The sequence below is a fragment of the Neopsephotus bourkii genome, unplaced genomic scaffold, assembly GCF_033783945.1.
Source record: "Neopsephotus bourkii isolate Nb327-2 ecotype Australia unplaced genomic scaffold, CSIRO-AGI_Nbou_v1 NB_533, whole genome shotgun sequence".
NCBI lineage: Eukaryota > Metazoa > Chordata > Aves > Psittaciformes > Psittacidae > Neopsephotus > Neopsephotus bourkii.
The window spans coordinates 1,480,308-1,500,914 of record NW_026901034.1 but is presented as its reverse complement, the minus strand read 5'-3'; the positions used below and the strand labels follow the sequence as shown (position 1 = coordinate 1,500,914).

The 20,607-nt window shown below is 50.3% G+C and overlaps 2 protein-coding genes across 5 annotated transcripts in view; one reads left to right on the top strand and one right to left on the bottom strand.

Moving 5' to 3' along the window:
- The first annotated feature begins 470 nt into the window (after window positions 1-470).
- On the top strand, window positions 471-9,645 carry NAGPA (N-acetylglucosamine-1-phosphodiester alpha-N-acetylglucosaminidase). 3 transcript variants are annotated; one of them, XM_061350788.1, is made up of 11 exons: window positions 471-631; window positions 931-1,416; window positions 2,911-3,050; window positions 3,250-3,358; window positions 3,674-3,802; window positions 4,699-4,907; window positions 5,986-6,033; window positions 6,386-6,514; window positions 7,556-7,672; window positions 7,856-7,916; window positions 8,784-9,645. In XM_061350788.1, the coding sequence occupies exons 1-11, from the start codon at window positions 498-500 to the stop codon at window positions 9,004-9,006; spliced, it is 1,785 nt and encodes a 594-aa protein (XP_061206772.1). In that variant the 5' UTR covers window positions 471-497; the 3' UTR covers window positions 9,007-9,645. The 3 variants fall into 3 exon arrangements, with proteins under 3 accessions (XP_061206772.1, XP_061206773.1, XP_061206775.1); XM_061350789.1 differs by lacking the exon at window positions 5,986-6,033; XM_061350791.1 differs by lacking the exon at window positions 7,856-7,916 and having other exon boundaries at window positions 8,784-8,968.
- Window positions 9,646-14,006: 4,361 nt separating this feature from the next.
- The window catches only part of SEC14L5 (SEC14 like lipid binding 5), a 37,554-nt gene continuing 30,953 nt past the window's right edge, over window positions 14,007-20,607 (bottom strand). For both annotated transcript variants that reach the window (XM_061350751.1, XM_061350752.1), the window contains 8 exons: window positions 20,451-20,539; window positions 19,857-19,927; window positions 19,050-19,221; window positions 18,257-18,391; window positions 17,731-17,868; window positions 16,716-16,961; window positions 16,187-16,365; window positions 14,007-15,096 (listed from right to left, as the gene is read on the bottom strand). In XM_061350751.1, the coding sequence (XP_061206735.1) occupies window positions 14,991-15,096; window positions 16,187-16,365; window positions 16,716-16,961; window positions 17,731-17,868; window positions 18,257-18,391; window positions 19,050-19,221; window positions 19,857-19,927; window positions 20,451-20,539 (1,136 nt within the window). In that variant the 3' untranslated portion in view covers window positions 14,007-14,990. The remainder of the gene's footprint in view (window positions 15,097-16,186; window positions 16,366-16,715; window positions 16,962-17,730; window positions 17,869-18,256; window positions 18,392-19,049; window positions 19,222-19,856; window positions 19,928-20,450; window positions 20,540-20,607) is intronic.

Here is a 20,607-nt window from a genome sequence, read left to right as displayed (position 1 = left end):
ACCCTGTGCCAGCACCTCAGCACCCTCACAGGGAAGAGCTTCTGCCTAAGAGCTCATCTCAGTCTCCCCTCTGTCAGGTTAAAGCCATTCCCCCTTGGCCTGTCCCTACAGGCCCTTGCCCAAAGCCCCTCTCCAGCTTTCTTGTAGCCCCTTTAGGCACTGGAGCTGCTCTAAGGTCTCCCCTTAAGGATCCTTCTCTTCTCCAGGCTGAACCAGCCCAGCTCTCTCAGCCTGGCTCCAGAGCAGAGCTGCTCCAGCCCTCACAGCATCTCTGTGGCCTCCTCTGGACTCGCTCCACAGCTTCATATCCCTCTTGTGCTGTTGCCCCAGAGCTGGATCAGGACTGCAGGGGGGGTCTCACCACAGCGGAGCCCAGGGACAGGATCCCTCCCTCCTGCCCTCCCCTTGCCGAGCGACGGCAGCGGCGCGAAGCGGCCCCAGCGCTGGGGTTGCGCCACCGCCGGCCGGCAGGGGGCGCGCTGCCTGCGCCCTCCAAGATGGCCGCTTCCAGTGCGGTGGGGGCCTGCGGGTGGCCGCGGAGGCCAGTCTCGGTGTCGGTCTCAGTGGGGCGGGCAGTGGCGGCCGCGGCGCTGGCGGCGCTGGGCTGGCTGCAGGCGGTGCGCGGCGCCGGGTGAGTGTCCGCGCGGGTGCCCGGGGCGGTGCCAGCTTTGCAGTCCCGGTGTAAAGGGTCCCTTCCCGCTCCGCTGCTCCTTTCCTGGGGTTCTGGCCCGACATCACCGAGCCAGTGCCCCGAGGTGGGCTTGGCTGTGGGGGTGCGAAGCGGGGCAGCCCCCCTTATGCTGGGGTGGATAACAGAGATACCGGCATCTCCTGGGGACAAGGGATGGTGGCAAGGCCTTCCCCACCACGCAGGGTCGCGGCTGCAGTTGGCCAGGGCAGCCTTGGGACAACTAGATCTTCTCCTTGCAGGATATCCCCGGTGGACTCTGTGCTGCAGCCCTACTTCCCCTCCCCGCACGGCCCCCAGCACAGCCACAGGCACGTCAGAGACTGTCAGCCCCTCAAGTACGGCAACGTAACACACGAAGCTTGGCCCAGCGACAGCAGCACGGGTGGCCCGGTGGCCACCACCAGAACGTTTGTGTCTTACATTCCGCCGGCGGGTGAGGACCGTAGGGCTGTCTATGGCCACTTCACTTTTGTGAGGAACCCCCTGAGGACCTTCTCTGTGTTGGAGCCGGGTGGCACAGGCGGCTGCCAGGCGCACCGCAGGGCAACTGTGGAAGAGACCGCAAGGCTTGGGAGGTGTCTGGTGGCCCAGAATGGCGGGTACTTCGACATGGGAACTGGAGAGTGCTTTGGGAACGTTGTGAGTGATGGGAAGCTGGTAAGGAACTCGGGAGGCCTGCAGAACGCCCAGTTTGGCATCCGGAAGGATGGCACCATGGTGTTTGGGTAAGAACCTGGGGTTGTCTATAGAGTGCTCTGTCCTCCCTGAGGACTGGTAGGCACCACTGAGGCAGGCAGCCCTGGCACCGCCTCTTCGGCCTCTCCCAGTTAGAGGAGAAGAATGCTTTCAGTGCTGAAATGAGGGCTGTCCTACCTGCACCCCATGGAGCTCTCTCTGGCCTTTGGCCTTTTTTCCCAGGATGAAGAGAAGCTGGGTCAGGTACTTGGATGATCTCTATCTCTTTAGGTTCCTGTGTCTCTCCTCCCAACACACAGCAGAGATCATGGTAAAAGGGGGAGAGATCTCTCTCCTGCGCACAGAGGAGAGGCAGAATGCAGTACAGAAACCTTGGGATTGTTAGGGACTCTGGAGATGCCTCATCCAACACCCTGCTCAGCACAGGCTTTGAACATTTCCAAGGTCAGAGACTCCACAATCTGGCTGGGCAGACGTGTTCCTGTGACTGAGCAACCTTGACAGTAAAAAACTGTCTCACATTAAGTTGCTCACTGTTAAGCAGAAATCCAGACATCTGGATTGCCTGTGCTCTGCTGTGTTGCCCTTTCAGCAGGCAACAGGGTGGTTAAAGTCCCTCAGAAGTTCCAGGCCAATGAACATGAGGCTCTTTCCAGTGTCCTGAACAAGGTCTCACCCTCTGTTTCCTGAGCAGGCAGCCTGTGGCAGGCACCCACCGTGCTAGCACCCACAGAGCTCTGATCCTCACCCACAGCCCTCAGCTCCTGCGTGAGCTTGACAAGCCTGTTGGCAAAGAAATTCTCCCAAATATCCAGTTTAAACCTCCCCTGGCACAACTCGAGGCTGTTTCCTCTCTTCCTATCACTTATGACTTAGGAGAAGAGCCCGACTCCCACACACCTCACTACAACCTCCTTTCAGGTGGTTGTAGAGAGCAATGAGGTCCCCCCCCCGAGCCTTCTCCAGACTAAACCCCGCAGTTCCCTCAGCTGTTCCCCATCACACTTGTGCTCCAGACCCTCACCAGCTCCATTGCCCTTCTCTGGACCCGCTCCAGCACCTCAATGTCTCTCTTGTTGTGAGAGGCCCAGAACTGAACACAGGATTTGAGGTGCAGCCTCACCAGTGCCCACTACAGGGGGATGATCTGGCCCTGCTGCCAGACTGGTGCTGATCCAGGCCAGGATGCCATAGGCCTTCTCGACTGCCTGGGCACAAGCTGTGTTGTCTTCAGCTCCTGCTGACCAGCATCCCCAGGTCATTTTCTGTCAAGTGGCTTTCCAGCCACTGTTCCCCAGGCCTAGAACTTTGCATGGGATTGTTGTGACCTAAGTGCAGGGCCTGGAACTGAGCCTTGTTGAGCCTCATACAGTTGGCCTCAGCCTATGGACCCAGCCTGGGCAGATCCCTCTGTAGAGCTTCCTACCCTCAAGCAGACCAGCGCTTCTATCCAACTTGGTGCTGTCTGCACACTCACTGAAGGTGCACTCAATCCATTCCTCATCCTGCTTTCTCTTTCCTAGTTACCTGTCTGAGGAAGATGTCTTGGATCAAGCAAACCCTTTTGTGCAGCTCGTGAGTGGGGTAGTTTGGCTCCTGAGAGGTGGAGAAGTGTACATCAGTCAGAGCCAGCTGGCTGAGTGCAGTGACACTCAAACCACAGGTAAATCCTCCAGCGCCTGCCTTCAGCCTGGGCAGGGGTTGTGCTTCTGATGGGCTTGGATGATCAAGAGGAACCTCAGCTCTGTTCTCATGTTTCAGTTCAGACAAGCTCCTTGCTGGGAGCTGTTTCACAGCTGGATCTGTCTCAACAGCCAGTTCTGTCACCCAGGTGGTGTGTGAATTATTCCCTCTTCTCACAGGAACCTTTGACAAGTTCATCAATGTGATCTCGGCCAGGACTGCAGTTGGACACGACAGTCAGGGGCAGCTCGTTTTGGTTCATGTGGATGGACAGACAGAATCCAGAGGGTAAGGCCAGGGCTGGGGAAGGGTCTTGGGGCAGGTGCAAGATGGGTCTTTATGCCTCTCAGTGGAACATGAGGGATGCTGCAGCTGCCAGTGATGTGTTTTAAGGTGGGGACTTGCAGAGCTGAAGTTGAAGGCGCTGCTGTTTGGTGTCTTTCGGGCAGAGCCAGAAGAGGCCGGTGCAGCCTCCAGACAGCAGGTCATCTTATGTGGGATGAGAGGGGGCTTCCCCCTTCCACTGAGGAGAAGGACCAAGCTCCTTGTAGAGCAGTTTCATTGCAGTCAAACTGAGCAATGAACAAGTGTTTGCTTTTGCAGGGTGAACCTCTGGGAAATGGCTGAATTTCTGAAGCAGCAGGGACTCATCAATGCTATCAACCTGGATGGGGGAGGCTCTGCCACTCTGGTCTTGAATGGGACCCTGGCAAGCTACCCCTCTGAGCACTGGTAGGTGCTGGTGGCACAGGAACCCCACAGCTCCCGTCAGGGTGCAGAGCTCTGCGCTTGCCCCTGCTTTGCAGCATCGCGCAAGGGACAGGGTTTGAGGGCCAGAGACTGTAAAGTCATTTAGTGATCTTTTTCCACTTAGTCACACAGGATTACAGTTTAGCTCTTTTCAGACATGCAGCAAAGCTGCTGCCATGACTGAGAGAGTCAGAGCTGCATGTGCACAGGAATTTGTGGAGATCTGTCAATAGCTTATTATTGTGGAAGAGAAACACTGACTTGGATCCCCTGCCCTGCCCTGTGTGAGGGAACCTAAAGAATATTTTACTTTTCATTTAGATTTTTAGTCATTTCTGACTGTAAACACAAAGGAATTTAAAATTCAGTTTGCAGTCTGACAGTTCATAGAATGGAATCCAATCCCAGACTGGTTTGGGCTGAAAGGAACCTTAAAGCTCATCCAGTTTCAACCCCCTGCCACAGGCAGGGACACCTTCCACTAGACCAGGTTGCTGCAAGCCCCATCCAACCTGGCCTTGAACACTGCCAGGGATGGGGCAGCCACAGCTTCTCTGGGCACCCTGTGCCAGCGCCTCAGCACCCTCACAGGGAAGAACTTGCTTACAGAAGAAAGCCAAAGTGTCGCTATAACTGCAATGACATCACCTATAGCAAAGCATGTTGCTGTCTGTAATGCTGTATTTGACATGACTCCTATCCCATAGGAGTCAACACTTAGTTAAGACATTGACTCAGTCCCAGTTTTACATTTGTATTTTCCCATTATCAATGTTTGCCAGTGTGAATTGGGATGAAAACAATTAGATCAGCAGGTTTTGTGCAGGGCTGGGAGCAGCACGGTGCCTGCATGCTTCAGAGGACTCATCTCTCCCCAGCTCCTTTGACAGCATGTGGCGCTGCCCCCGGAACATCTCGACCATTGTGTGCATCCACGAGCCCAGCTGCGAGCCCACGGACTGCAGTGGCCACGGGACCTGTGTGCAGGGGCAGTGCCACTGCACCGGGGCCTTCTGGAGAGGTCCAGCCTGTGACATCTTGGACTGTGGCCCTTCCAACTGCAGCCTGCATGGCGTCTGCACCGACTGTGAGTCCCTGTGGTGCTCCTGACACTGAGATAGATGCCAGTGGGTGCCTGTGGGTAGCTTCAGGGGAAGCACAGCCCTGAGGGATATCGCTCAGCTGCCTGTGTGGCACCATGGGCAGCTTCAGTACATCACCATGCACAGCCCTGGCTGCTTCACACAGCCCTTTCCTGCTCTGGTGTGTGGAGATGTGGCTCAAAAGTTCACACACTTGTTTGTGGAAGTGTTGCCAGTGTGGAACTGGAACCAGCCACAGCCATTTCCTTTGCCTCTTTGGAGAGGTGGGGCTGTCGGGCATAGCTTTTTGGGGCTGGAGGTGCAGATGTGTAGCCAGCCATGCACTGGAAGCCAGCTAGTGCTGGATGCCTTAGCCCTTGTCTGAGCTGCTGTGTTTTGAGCTGCTCTGCCATTCCCCTCTAGCATCCCAAGCAGCAGTACAGCCAGTTGGAACATGCTGCCTTTGGAGGCTGCAGGAGGGCTGGGACTCAGGTCTGAAAACTGGACCTGTAATAGGACTGGGCTTCAAAGTCAGTATCTCTGTTCCCTTCTGCCCCCTGGGTTTTGCTCCTGGTTTGTTTGTAAACCTGCTGATGTGGAGGGCTGTGTATTAACACTGAGCTCTGCCCCCTTCTCTCCTTGTTCCTTCTTTAATTGACTCTCCTGCTTCCTGATTTTTACCAGTGTGCAGTTGCTACTTTGTCATGAACTTGCTTTGACCCTAGGGGCTCCTGTGATGTTCGCCCCCAGCTCTTGCTCTTTGTGGCTGCTCAGTCTTGTTCTCCCATTTCTATGCAGCTTTCCTAGTTCCACACTCAGTGCAGTGGAAGCGACTGGGCAGAGCTCAGTGTTGCTGACCTTAAGTTAATATCTCAGACCCAAGCAGTGGGAGGTTCTGCTGCATTTGGCATTTGCAGTGGGTGCATATTTGAGCTTAATCTGTGAGTTGAGGATTCCTCTTCCCTGGGTTCCCTGGCAGGGAGAGTTAAGAGGGAACCCCAGAAGCAGAGGCTCCTAATTTTGATTTCTTGCTATTTCCAAGCCTTTCTCTGTTGTTGCTAATGCCTGTTTGTATTTGCACAGCTGGATGCCTGTGTGACGCTGGCTGGATGGGCAGCAACTGCAGCGAAGGTAACACTGACTTCCACTCCACTTGCTTCCTAGCCAGCACGTGTGCACAACTTCCCAAGAGCTGGCTGCCTGCAGTGGCAGGCTGGGGGTTCTCCAAGAGGGAGCAGGAAGGGAAAGACTACACAGTGTGCTGCCCTTTTGGCAGCATGATTTTAACTACAGTCTGAGCATCTGAAAGGTGGCTTGGGGCAAAGCTTTTGGAGCCCTGGCTCCTTGTTCAAGGCAGCACAAACTCAGCTTCTGCTCTCTGAGCAGCCATCAGTTGTGTGTGACTGGTGGTGGGTGTAATCATGAGTGGGCTTGCTTGGCTTTGAGTGAGGGCCCTGATGACCCCTCTGCCTGTCTCCTGCAGCCTGCGCTCCTGGACTCTACGGGGCTGCCTGTGCCCAGGTATGCCGGTGCCAGAACGGTGGCTTATGCGACCCTGTGCATGGAACCTGCTCCTGCCCAGCTGGCTACCATGGCACCAGCTGCGAGCAAGGTGAGGGCTGGGAGAGGGCTTTGTGTTGCCTTTGAGCCACTCGTGTAGGCAAAGCAAAGGTGAGCTCTGCCAGGCAGGCTGAGGGCTTCACAGCTGGAGCGTGAGCTGCCAGCTCCCAGGTCTTAGGGGCTTCCCTGTGCTACCCAGGCTGGCTAGAAGAGAAAGGAGGGAGCAGAGAGGGAGGAATTTTCTTCATTGTTAGAGAAGTGTGGATTCCTTCCTCTCTGCCCCAGTGAACAGCATTGTTTCCCCAAAGCTCGTGAGGGTAGAACACAGATACGTGGCATCCTTCCCTTTGAGGGTGTTGCACTGCTCCCTGCCTGTAGCTGGGCTTCAAGTGACCCCAGTCCATTACTGTGAAATGCTCCAAAGAGCTGTTCTGGCTTACAACCTTCCACCTCCAGCTTTGCACCTGTTAGTGCTAGCAGAGCTGGTGATGTTCTGTATGGTGTAACCACTCCAGCTTTGCTGCAGTATTGAGCCCCCCATGTATCTGACTGAGCAGCCTGCTCTAGTGACAGCACCACTTCATTACAGTGTGGGTGTGAAGTTCTTGTGTGCACAGTACCTTTAGTGACAATTTGTTCCCAGCCTCTGAACACTCAGCCAGCCCCATCCCTTTTACCTAAACTCCTCCTGGACACAAACTGCAGCAGGGGCTGGCGCAGGTGGAACCAGCCATGGCAGCCTGCAGGAAACCTGAGACTCAGCCACAGAGGCCTCCACATCCTAGTGCTCAGGCACGAGCCCTTGATTCCCTGTAAGAACCAGCCACTGATGCCCCTGCTGTGCCTTTGAGCCACACAGCAAGGCTGGAGGGCAGATATGAAAAGGGAGAAAACCACCTTGTGCTTCCACAAGCCCAGAGGCTGCTGCAGAGGCAGAAGCAACGCAAACACCTTGGTGAGACGTGGCCTGAAGCTGAGCAGCGAGCTCGGGGAGGCAGTCAGGGCTATGCTGGGGCAGCTGCAGTGATAGATGGGGGATTGGAGGCTGGTGAAGGTTTGACAATGACCAACTTCTTTGTACTCCACTCCCCAGAGTGTCCAGTGGGCTGGTATGGGCCAAACTGCCAGGAACGATGTCCCTGTGAGCACTTATGTCCCTGTGACCCGGAGACGGGCAGCTGCAACATCACCTCCAGCCAGTTAAACAAAGGTACATCTGGTCAAGGCTTGTGGCTTTAAAATCAGAGTTAGAAGAGCAGTTAAGTGTCCAACGTTGTGTTTACTCAGTTATCAGCTCTGTGTAGCTGTCCCCTGACTTAAGCTTGCCTGTTCTTGGTGGAGTTTTACAGCCTCTTCCAACACTGCCTTTCTTCCCTCTGTTCTTTGTTTTCAGCCGAACAGTGTTTGGCTTCCCAGAGTAAAGGAAGGAGCAAAGAAAAATTCTCTCTGTCAGAGTAAGTGTGTCATACTCATAGCATACATGTATAAGTACACACAGTACATGCCAACACGTGCTCACTGTGAGGTGGAGGTGCCCACACCACCTCCTGGGTGCCAGGGCAGCTCCAAGACCTACCGCTTCACTGCCCAAACCACCTGTGTTCAGATTCCGCTAGAGCTGGGATTCTGTGGTACCCACAGCTTTCCTGATGGGAAAGAGAAGGTGCTAAAGTCTTCATTATGAGCCAGGTGCTGAACTGAGGCCCCCATCAGTGAGAGCTCGTGCCTCCAGTCAGGTAGGAACTCCCTTTCCTCTCCCACCACCGCAACGTAAGAGTCAAGGGCAGGTCCCACACCAGCACACAGCTCCTGACGTGTGGCTGAGGCAGCTGGGGCACTGCAGGCAGAGCTGGGCTCTTGCTGCCTGAGGGAAAGCTAAACCCAGCTGTGGGGGGAAATGGCTTTGACCTGCCAGAGGGGAGACTGAGATGAGCTCTTAGGCAGAAGTTCTTCCCTGTGAGGGTGCTGAGGCGCTGGCACAGGGTGCCCAGAGAAGCTGTGGCTGCCCCATCCCTGGCAGTGTTCAAGGCCAGGTTGGACGGGGCTTGGAGCAACCTGGTCTAGTGGAAGGTGTCCCTGCCCATGGCAGGGGGTTGGGACTGGATGAGCTTTAAGGTCCCTTCCAGCCCAAACCAGTCTGGGATTCTATAATTTGCCTGTTAAGAGGTCTTCACAGATCACAGTCTCACCTGCCCAAGAGCAGAACCAGAGGCTTGTGCTGGCAGAGAAGGGAGTGCAAACCTTGAGGAACCATTTGCACACTGGGCTGTGTGAAGGCAGGCCAAGGGGTGTTGCTCACCTGCATTTTCCTTGTCTCACAGGAAAACCTGGATCACCACGACCCCTGTCTTGGCTCTGCTGCTCATGATCAGTGCCATGGGCAATATTGGCCTTTTCCTCAAGGCCAGGTCAGAGAGGCACCATGAGGGTGGTGACTACCTCTATCAGCCACTGAGGAAGATGAATGGAGAAGCCAGTCCTACCTCCTCCTTGGCCGCCTGGGAGACAGAAGATGCTCAGGACCAGAATCAAGCCCTTCTCTAGAGTCCTGGCCAAGAAGAGGCAAGGAAACTTACCTGCACCTTGTACTGACTGTCGGAGGCTTTTCTGACCTCATGTCTAAAACTCCTGACTAATGCCAGAGCAGCAGCAGATCCCTCAGTCCAAGAAACTCCCTTCACTGCTGGCCCAGCCCTGTGGAGAACATGGCCAGATTATCAGCCATCCCCTGCTGCTCCAGCCAGGGCCAACTGGAGTGATTAGTTGCCATGAGCCCTGGGGCCAGTGCCCACACACACAGGTGGGTAAGGGAACTCCACAGCTACAGCAGAGAAGGGGCTGGTTCCCTTCCCTTCTTGAGGGAAATGGGTGAGGAATGTGAGCCATGGGCACCTCAGATAGGTCCTTTTCCACTAGAGCAGCAGGAAGTGCTTTTAGAGTGCAAGATAAATTGCCTTTTGTATAAAGCTAGGCTAAAGGAAGTTGGCCTGAGGATGGTGCAGTCTGTAGATGTTTGCTCTTCCCTGTGAAGCTCAGACTATCAGAACACTGGTGCATCTGGTGGAGGCTGTTAGAGCAGCTCGTGATAAACCAGCATTCCCCAGACTCCTCCTGGCCCCATGGTAGTCTCCAAAGCCAGCACAGCATGGTGGCTGCTGGCAGCATGTTCTTAACCCAGCCTGGGCTGACATTTTACCTAATCCTTCCTCCTAGGAGTAATACAGGAGGTATGGGATGAGCAGCAGCCTGGCACAGGCAGTGGCCCTTGCTCACTGCTGCTGGAACTGCCCTTCCCTCAGCAGAAGGACAAGCCCACGGCCAACAAGTGCTTCAGGCCCCCAGAGCCTGAGCACCTCAGCTCAATCAGGTATTTTACTGGAATACATCCTTGCACAACCCATTTAGGCTTTGAATTTGTTTCCATGTGAGGGACAACCAGCCCAGATGTGCACCTCTGGTGCTGCAAGGGGGTTAGAGCCCATCTGAGCCCGATATTAACAGTTTTACGCAGCTTTTCATTTTCCCAGGAAAAGGCTATGTAATTTTTCTGCCACTGCTGGCATCAAATCAACCTGTAAATGGAAGATTCTATTTTTCTATTACTTACAGAGGCAATTTGAACCCAGAATAAAGTCTATTAACAGTAACTGCCTGGAGCTCAGGTTCTTACTATTCAGCTGCAGGAGGGGACAATCTTTCCAAGGTCATTGGGGTTGACCTCTCAAACACTCTGGGGCCCTTTTTACTTTAATTGACAGCTAGAGTGCAGTATGAGGGCTTGGACCTCGCTGTGATGTGGAAAACAGACAAAAAATGCTGCTTGCACAGAAGAAATTCAAGCACAGTTGAGTAAAAAGCAGGAATGGCTGAACCCAGCCTCACCCTAGGGCTGGAGGGAAGGAGCAGCACTCATGCTTGAATCCAGGTTTCCCGCAGCTTGAACAGTTGCATCAAACACTTCACCATGTGCTTTAGAGAGATTTTTTATTTCCAACATACAGGAATGCTCAGATCCTCCCCAAGCCTCCAGACACTGTAACCACATCCATGTGCTGGCCAGGATCACAGTACAAAGCTCCCTACGTGGTGGCGCTGGTGGGCTCTTTAAAAGCACTTGGAGGGGTTTGGCTGAGAAAAATCAGGATTGCAATAGATAAGACAGCTGCAAGGAAAGTGCTGCTAAAATAATTAATGCCCATTTAGCTTCTAAGTGTAATTTATAGCTGAGAGTGGATGTTGACATCAGTAAAAGCCAGTGCACATGATTCCAGTTTCCCCTTCCAAGAGGGAAATAATTAGGCATAAGTATCATCACAAACAGGCTGCAAGTAATCATCAGTTTTAGTTCTTGAGACCAAACTCCTTGAGTTGAGCAAGCTTACCCACCTGGGCTCACCACTTCCCACCAGGAAGCCCAAGCTGCAGTAAGTGTTACAGATTTAAGATGACATGATGATGGCCTTTTCAAAATCTTTTAACTAAATTAGGATCATAAATTCTTAGTACAAGTTGCTTTACTCTTACTGGAAGGGAAGGGATACACCTAAACCCACCCAGCCCTCAAGAGTGATGGGAACAAGGCTGTGTCTGTGACTGCAGCTGATGCCTCTGCAGACCTGCAGCAGCTGTAGTCACACAGGCTTTCCTCCCCTTGGGACAGACAGGATCACTCTTACTCCCCCCCAGCAAGTGCAAGAGACCCAGAAACCAACAGGAGGTGCCCTCAGTGCCTGTCACTTCTGTCTACAGCAGTTTAAAAAGCCCTTTTCAAAGGTAAAAGATAGGAAATGGTCAGCCACAAGGATTCACCAGGTGGCCAGAGATGCTGTGAGGGCTGGAACAGCTCTGCTTTGGAGTCAGGCTGAGAGAGTTGGGCTGGTTCAGCTTGGAGAAGAGAAGGCTCCTTAAGGGGAGACCTTAGAGCAGCTCCAGTGCCTAAAGGGGCTACAAGAAAGCTTTGGACAAGGGGGAATGGCTTTAACCTGACAGAGGGGAGACTGAGATGAGCTCTTAGGCAGAAGCTCTTCCCTGTGAGGGTGCTGAGGCGCTGGCACAGGGTGCCCAGAGAAGCTGTGGCTGCCCCATCCCTGGCAGTGTTCAAGGCCAGGTTGGATGGGGCTTGGAGCAACCTGGTCTGGTGGAAGGTGTCCCTGCCCATGGCAGGGGGTTGGGACTGGATGAGCTTTAAGGTCCCTTCCAACCCAAACCTGTCTGGGATTCTGTAAGAACTCAGTACTGCAGTCCAGCCTCATGGCCCTCTCCAGTACCCACCCTCTGGTGCCACACTCTGTATCTGCCTTTCCTTGTTCTGTTGGAACAGAATCCAGCAAATGCCAAGACTCAGAGAAGCTGCAGGAATTGCCAATAATAAAGGTTTCACCCATGGCCCTACTTAACTGATGCACAACACTCTGCCTACAGCCCCACATCACTGCATATGAACCATGGCAACAGCTCTTCGAGGTAGATGTTGTGTTTTGCATATGAAATACTGGAAAGAGGGGAAAGCTCCTCAGTAAGCTGGAGCTCCATTTAGTTACCTGAACACAGCCTGAGCTCACTGACCTCACCAAGGAGCTGCTGCTGGGACACTGAACTTGTCCCCATCTCAACTCACAAGAGGTTGCTGTGAAAGAAAGAGCCTGGTTTATTTCCCAATGTCATTTTTTTGGCAGGGTGGGGAGGGAAGGGCATTTGAAAGAATTTTGCTTCTCTTGTATGTGCCGATGGGCAAAGTCACATTTAAAAAGCAGAGCACTGCCACAACATCCATGCTGGTGCCTGCCTTCTCCTGTTAACATTCAGGGAGAAAGCAGTCTCTATTGCATTACTGAAAGTGGTAGCCAAGTACACTGGTAGCCAGTTTTGATTAAAATTGACAAAGAAGCCAGCACAAGCTGCCTCCTAAACAGACATGAGCTGGAAGTTCTTGGACCGAAGGCTGACACTGCTGAGGAACAGGGATAAAAAGGAGGCTGTGATTTCTCTGGAGGCAGGAGGAGGGAGTACTCCCTGCAACCAACCCTTTGGCTCTTCCTGGCTTCTTCAGAGCCCTGGCCTCGCTCCAGGTGCCCCACTGACAGGAGTTAAATACCTAAACCAGCTACTGGTGGGAGAACAGCACAGGCCATGTTTGAGAGTAAAATAATAATCCAGTGCAATGGAAGAGATTCTTAACCAGAGCAAGCCAAGGGAAACTGGAATTTCACCACCATGGGACATGACACAAGAAGCTGAAATCCTCCATCAACACAGGGAGCGCGAGGCTGGGTTTGCTCCTGATGCTTTGGGAGTCCATTTGAAACTTTCTAGCATCAGAATTAGTTACTGGTAAAGGATTTGACATGAGGGATACATACATGTGCTTTTAGTTCCAGTACTCTTGTAAGTGCTCTTGCCTCTGTCAGACTCCAATGATGCTGTAATGCCAGAGCCAGAAGTTTCATTCACCTGGGAGAAACAATGAAGTTCACGGGAATACCTGGAGAACTCTGAAAGCAGAATTTCCCCGTGGCCTGCATTAGTTACCTGTTCCACTCTTACAGTGCGAGATGCAAGGTGGGAGAGCAATTGCTCTGCCTCCAACCCTGAAAACACCCAAACAGCTCATACGAACACAGTGAGTTCTTTGTCTCCTATTGTTCCAGATACTGGAGGTCCTTTCTTCTCCTGCAACGCCTGGTACTTCCAAAGCAGTCATTAAAAAAGGATTAGTAGGAATGTGTGTGTTGTTCTTAGCCACACAGATTCCACCAGCCTTAAAAGCTTGGCGAGAGGGAAAGCAGCACCAAGTCTTTGATGAGGAAGATGCCGTGGGTGATGCATGGATGGCTGTGCCTGAGGAGGAATTGCACTTCCACCACCAGCCATGCTCCCAGTTTGTGCTGCTCCCCAGCTGGGGACTGGAAGCTTCTTCAGGTTAGGACACATGAGACACGAGCTGCTTGGCTGGGATAGCTCCAACCCTTCAGGATCCAACAGTTCCTGATCCTTCTACAGGCAGCGGACCTGTTGGAGGTAAACTCCACGGTGGGGATGAGGTCTTCATGGAGCACAGCTGGATTCAAAAGCAAACATCTGTCCATATCACAAGTCCTGCCAGCTGCAGACACTGCCCAAGGGCAATGGAGCATGTGACACATATTCTCATTTTGGTGACACCTAGACAAGAACACAACTTCCCTACCCAACCTGATAACTGGATCACTGGTGCCTTTGTTGCACATCTATTCTCTGGAATAATCAGTGGAGGTAAGGGACAAAGGTGGTATTTTTGGTGTGTCAAAAACACACAGTATTCTTCCAGCTCCTAACTCCATCCTCACTTCTCAATACTAAGAAACATCCCTCCAGAGTCCCCAGGCCTTGGAGTGTCACCCCCCCTTGCAGGAGACAGCAACACACAGCCCTTACCCAAGTGCTGGGTATGATACAGCCCTTAACAGAGAGCATCCAACAATCCCAAAGAATAGAATCTCAGTAGAAAGACTTATTGGGATTGAAGACTATCAGTTATGCCTTTCTATAACAAAGTTCATCCCATGAAAAAAGGTGCCTGGATTTAATAAATAGTCATTTCTGAAGTTACAAATAAGTTAAAAATTAATTTAGATAAGCTAGTATTTGAATAAATACCTTTCAGTAAGAGCTTGAATTACATACATGCCTTTTCTCAAAGTTTTCTCTTCAAGTTAACTTGTGTTTTAATAAAGCAAGGTCTATAATACTGCCATAAAATTCTGTGCCTTCAGGAAATAAACTATTGCTTTTCTTAGCCCTTGATAATATGATTCACCTCCCATCCACTTTGATGAGATAGGTTGGATCTACTCATTATTGCTTATAAACCTGAGGAAAGAGGAACAGTAGTCTTTCAGAAAGATGCTGCTTGCTGGAGTCAGATTCCCTTCTCAAAACCCATTATGACTTGTGTCTCAGTGGGTTAAAACAAATCCAGCCTATTTCCTAGTAGCATCCTGTCAGATCAGAAGAGGTTTTAGGTTTGACCCTGGAACTGATTTTTGAAACATCCTCTCTGTATAAAGGAATTTCCAGTTTAAGTCCTTGCATTTGAAGTGCCCATTTCACACTCTGATGTGTAACCAGCACCCTGGGCACCCAGGAAACTAGATTTGTTTTGCTACAGATGAATAGTCCTACAGAGCAAACAGATAAGGCAACATCAGTCTCCTCTACGTAAGAAAAGGACTGACTGGAAAGAGCCCTTTCAAGTGGAGTAATACAGATTCATGCAAACTGACATTCATCCAAAACCCATTTGTGAAAAAGACTACTGAGAAGTAGACATCTGATATAAAAATCTCTAAGTCTGCCATATGAATGCTAAGGTTTGATGCTCACAGCAGCTCCCCGAAGCCTCTCTGTGTCCAAATGGCTGCTCCCTGTGGCCAGGCAAACGACTGCCTCCATGCTCAGCCTCTGGAGGCTCTTTGGTTTGGTGCACAGAGCAGCTCTAGGGGGCCAGGAGTCCTGGGTGACTCTTCCTTACTGCTGCAGCCTCAGCCTTGCTATCTAGAAAGATGGGAGCTGCTCTGGGACTGGCTGGACGACGTGGTGGCTCCACTCAGCTGGGAAAAGCCACTGTTACAGGATTCCAGACTCGACATGGATCCCCTAGGATGGAACAATACAGATTTGTTAGTAAGGCAGCTATTAATGAAGAATTCTACAAGTCTGACAGATCAACTTGCACTCTGTAACACTTGCAAGTATTTTACATTTTGTCCTATCGTTTTCAACTAAGAATATCCATGTCATAACAACAAATTAATTTGCCAGAGACATCCATTTTCCATGTTACACATACTACACCTCATCTCCGGCAGTTATTCTGGGAGCAGGATGCAGCTGGAGCTGCATTCACTGCCCCTGAGCAGAAAGGAATGTTCAGGAGCACTCCAACTGCTCAGTGATGCAGCTGTCACTGCTAACCAAGGAACTCCAGCCTGCTAAACATGAGAGACTCAACTTCAGCATGTCCAGCCATGGGCTTCAGCTCTTTCTGGCCAAGCAGACAGGGCTCACTGTAGCTGTGACTGCCTACTCTTCCCATCATACTTTATGCAGGTCAAGTGACAAGTAACAGGTTTGAATGACTGGAGTGAGGAGTTTGCTGCTGCTGCTGCTCCAACTACACAGGATCTAGCCAGGTCACATCTCAAGGCCACCACCTGCAAATCTGTTCTACTTCCTCCATCTCCTAGCCAAAGGCCAAGTACTTAACAAAGAATTTAAGTTACTGGGTGATTGGAGAAGTACTTTTAGCGTTAGAAGAAGCCAGGCAAATCCTGCCTGTGTTGTTGCATTCACCTATTCACCACTGAGCTTTCTCAAGTGCCAAATGAACTATGTGTGAAATAACCCAGCTGGTAGTTGATAAGTTACCCCAAAAGTAACTCTTCATAATTGTCCTAAGATAAAGACTAAAGAGTCTAAACTCTCCCCCCTTCTTCAGGTAGCTGTCAGCGAGAACTGAAGCACAGATTCTACTGTGAACGTACAGCCAAGATGTCTCTCATTACCTACAGCACTAAAGGAGATTCTTTGTGCAAAATGCCACTAAGTTTGTTCCCACCTAACTTATCATCAGTGAAACCAATGACCTCCACAGGGCGTGTGTATCAATGTTTAACTCACACTCAGTTCTCTCCTCTGGCTTCTCTATTGCAAGTCACACGGTAGGATCCCTCAGTACATCTCCTACCTGAAGTCCTTGGACGCAAGCACCTCGTAGTAGTATATAAGCTTGCACTTGTGACTGGAAACTTGCAGAGAGGCAAGAACATCATCCACCCGAGGGAGGCTGGTGGCAGCACAGGGGGGAGGGCCATGCATCTTCCACTGGAGAATATAAAAGCCAGGCCAGCGAGTGACATGAGATCCCTGGGAGAGAAAAAGTGCCATCAAGTGTCTATCACGTGCCTTAAGAAATGGCGGAATTTAGCAAAATCAAAAGCAACTAGTGGAGCTGCCTACTTTGGGGAGCACATACCATGGCACACCTCTAAGGCTAGCGACAAAAGGTTATTTTCAGTTAGTTTATCCCGGATTATGGAGTCTCTTTCCAATCGCTCACTCTAAATTAGAGCTGCAATAGCAGCCACTTTCACAGGGAATACAGAGAACAATAACCACAACTGTTTCTAAGCATGACATGATTTGCCTTGGCATCAATTCCTTCTCCTTGCCACCATGGCACCTTAGATCCATGCCAGGACCCAAAGACATCTGACCTGGATGCTTTCTCCTTCCCGGCAAACCAGTGGAGATTCCATATGGCTGTAATCCACCCCAAGGACCCACGTTTTGTCAATCAGCTGCATATTGTCCCCAGCAGCAGAGGTACTTGGTAACATGGCTTCTTTGTGACTTGTTTCAGGAGCTCGTTTGGAGTGGAAGAGGCTGAACACCACATCTCCCTTAAGGATGTCAAAGTCCCATGTGATGACGGATTCCCCTTCCAGAATCTCCACAACTATCTAAGAAGGGAACAAAACAAGCCCATTGTAGAAAGTCAGATTCTAAGGGGACAACCACTCTGCAAGCATGTTTTTCTCCACCATCCTTCAGTTAAGCCATTGGTCTGGATTCCTAAGGAGGATACAAACCCATTCCCATCACCAGACTTCTGCCACAGTGCATCTACTCAGGTATTTTCACCCCATCTCTCCTCTGTATTCAAGTTTCTTGTAAATAATTTACTAGCTCTGGAAAACCTCAGCAGAACTGCAGCAAAGCATTCCAGACAGCAAAGAGCACTCCAAAAGGCACTGCTGCTTTTTAAGGTATCAAGCAGGCTAAGTCAGTTACAGCTATCAGTGAAGCTGGTGGACTGCTTTGACGTTCAAGTACTGCTCTTTTGGACATTATTTTCTGATGATCCTCATCAGGACATTCCCAGTACTTACCTTCTTAAATCACCACTACTACTGTCCCATCTACACCCCTGGGAAAGGAAGCTGTATGATCAAGAAGGCAAACTGAGTGAGCTTTATTTCCCTGGAGGAGGAGGAGGAAGAGACTGTATCTTACAGAAGATGAAGCCACAGTAGAAAAAAAAGACACTGTTACTCAAATTGCTGTTCTTCACTTCCACATTCCTGGCTGTTAGCTGGCATTAGCCTTCCCAGGAAAGACATGCTACTGAACCATCTTTGGGAGCAATTAATTGCTCTAGTCAGCCTTTAACAGAAGCAACAACACCTGCAACATACCCCCCCTGCAGCCTCGTGAGGTTCTGGTCTGTACCTCATGTGGAGCTCCTTTGAGGACGCTTGCAGAGTGATAGATAGTTTCTGTCCATAACCGGATGTGATCCGAGTTCTCTGACTCATCTTCTGTTTGATAAAGTGACTTCGGAACAAGGCCACCTTCTGGGACAGTACACTGGAAAAGTCAGACAAATATGAGGGTTTAAACTAATCTAATGGCAAAATATGAAGTCATCTATACCACAAACCCTCACTGTGTCAGACAGAGGCTGACGTCATCAGCTGGTGTAAGATTCCACAGTGAAACTAATTACATGAACTATAATAGTTTATCTAAGCTCCGTGTAGACCTAACCTCAAACCCCTTTCTCCAAGGCAACATCACCTCTTCACGATGAAGTCTGTGCACAAGTTAACTTCACTGTGCTCAGAGCAGAAGTACCCCCACCACAACAGAGGTTTAGCCGTCTTCCAGAAGGAAGTGGAAGAAGGCCAGGGCATTGAGGAGGAGGGAATGGAGGATGCTTGCAGATTCCACCTGCACAGTAGGAAGGAAAACTCACCATACAGTCTCCTCCCAGGAAGTCTGGGATCACATCTTTGTCCACATAATCGACCAGCCCTCCTGGACCCTGATAGTTATTCCCACTATAAATGAGGAACTTCTGTCTTGTGTTCTCATTGATAAAGGGACTAACCTGAAATAGAAAGTGGATAAAAGACAACATTGTCACTGGGTGAAGTTAGAGACAATGTTTATACCATCTCACATGGATGCTTCAGGCTTTAGACTGGAAGGCCTCTGCAGCAGGAATACAGACCAGCACAGCAATTCCCCAGAGAAAGGGTAACAAATAGCAAGGGTACAGTATCATCTCACAACAGGTTTTACCTCATATAAAAGAAGCTTGCAGTCACCACATCACATCTAAACCTCACAAGAAATTTAACCACCATGTTTTCACATTGCCAGAACAGCAATCAGGCACCAGGCAGAACCACAGTTTTTATTACTCTTCAATGTCCTCCAGCATGAGATTAAAAACAAACCCCATTTGTCTTCTCCCATCAGTATAAAACCTCACTAACTTTGGGTTACCGTGGGCATGCATGAGGAGTTGAAGTTTATCTTTGTCATCCTGTCCTGCCCTGGTAGACGACAACCACTGGAACCAGATGAGCTACAGGCATATTATGGCTTGCTCTTTAGTGATGCTGTGGCCTCTGTAGGAGTTAAGCCACAAGTTCCTTGGAAGCTTTTCCCTCCATAACCTTTCAAACAAGCAGAACTCCCACTGACTGGATGATTTAGCTATTTGTACATGCACAAGACCCTGCAGTCCAGATTTCACCCACCAAAGTCCAGAGCACAGGAAAAACCCTGGGTGCTCGCACTATCAACAGTCTCCCCAGAGTCTCAGGGTAGTTGTCCTCCACAACCTCAATTATCCGAAGCAGGGCCTTAACTCCAGGCCGCCAGAGATGCCGCATATTCAATCCTTCCAAGTCTACCAGACATGTCCAGGATCTAAAAGCACACACAGAAAGAGACCTGTCAGAACTTCATAGCACGGTGGCTACTCAGCTGATGAGCCACAGACTATTTCAGTAACACTGCTGCCTGTACAGGATCTAGTGAATCCACCAAGGGACAGCAGCATTGCAATGAAAAGCAGATCTCCACTCACAGGCAGAGACAGCCTGAATCTGGCTGAGCTTTCAGGTAAAACAGACACCCAAGCCCAAAGGCAAGAACATATGGTGTCAGTGTGGAAGAGGATGAAGACATCCAGGCCTGTACCTAAAAATAATTCAAAAAGTATATTTTAAATGAAGGTGGAAACTGGCAGTTTCCTGTATAAAAAAGAATTTGCAGGATCTGGATTAAAATCACCAATATTAGATTAAATTAATCTGAAATGGGGCATAAAAAGACATAAGGAAGGATCAATACTTGCTTTCATATGAAGCTGTAGAATTTATCAGCATTTAAGTCCACTATGTACAGCACCCAAAGCCCAGGAACAGCCCAGAACATGGACCCACTGCCATCTATCTGCAGCTTAATCCTAAGGACATCATCTAAAACCTTCACACAGAAGGGTTTTTCTCAACAGGTATCCTTACAGAGTTTGAACTAACAAGAAAATTAACTGTACTAACGTGATGGGGCGGCCAAAGATGTTGGTGTTTTCCTCACACCTCTTTTGTCCTTCCTCATTAATTGACAGAACCTGAAATGAAAGCCAGTACAGAGTGGGGTTAGCCTCAGTATGAGCGAGAAACCAGGACAGGCAGGAGATCTTATTTCAAAAATCAGAACCTAGAAGCACACCAGCTTGAGAACTTGCAGTGTACAAAACAGAATGAAAGTTTACATTAAAAAAGGCTTCTGTACTGAAAAGTTGAGCTGATAATACAAGGTACAGATACTGAAAATCTAGGATGAAGTAGAACAATTTCAAGATCAAATGTTATTAGCTGAGCTACATGAGAGGGTCATGGAAAGCTTATGGTGAACTGCAGGTTATTGGAAAGCCTATTTCTGACCAATCTGTACCATTACAAAAGCTTCACTTCTGTCTCTGGAGGTAGATTGAGCAGCTGTGCCATGCCACATCACTAAGCCAACTTTGAGTTGCCAGCTACACAACACAGGAGCTGTGTCAGGCAGGTAGATTGCTGTGGCTCCATAACATTCTGAACACACCAAGGGAGATGAGAGTACTTTGGGTGAGAAAGGAAAATACAACTCACGTGTCGCAACAATGATTCCTCTCCCAAAGCTTTCACCAAACCTTTTGTGTCCATCTGGCCAAGACGAAGGATGTAGAGTGGTCGTCCATCTCAAAAAAAATATAATAAATAAAGTATAAGAGAGGGCCACATGAAATCATGGAATGGTTTGGGCTGG

Excerpts from the sequence above, each read along its gene's own strand:
- NAGPA (XM_061350788.1), top strand. The coding sequence starts at position 498 with ATGGCCGCTTCCAGTGCGGTGGGGGCCTGCGGGTGGCCGCGGAGGCCA. Across the intron at positions 1,417-2,910 it reads GATGGCACCATGGTGTTTGG|TTACCTGTCTGAGGAAGATG; the intron begins GTAAGAACCTGG and ends TCTCTTTCCTAG. Across the intron at positions 6,515-7,555 it reads TGGCACCAGCTGCGAGCAAG|AGTGTCCAGTGGGCTGGTAT; the intron begins GTGAGGGCTGGG and ends TCCACTCCCCAG.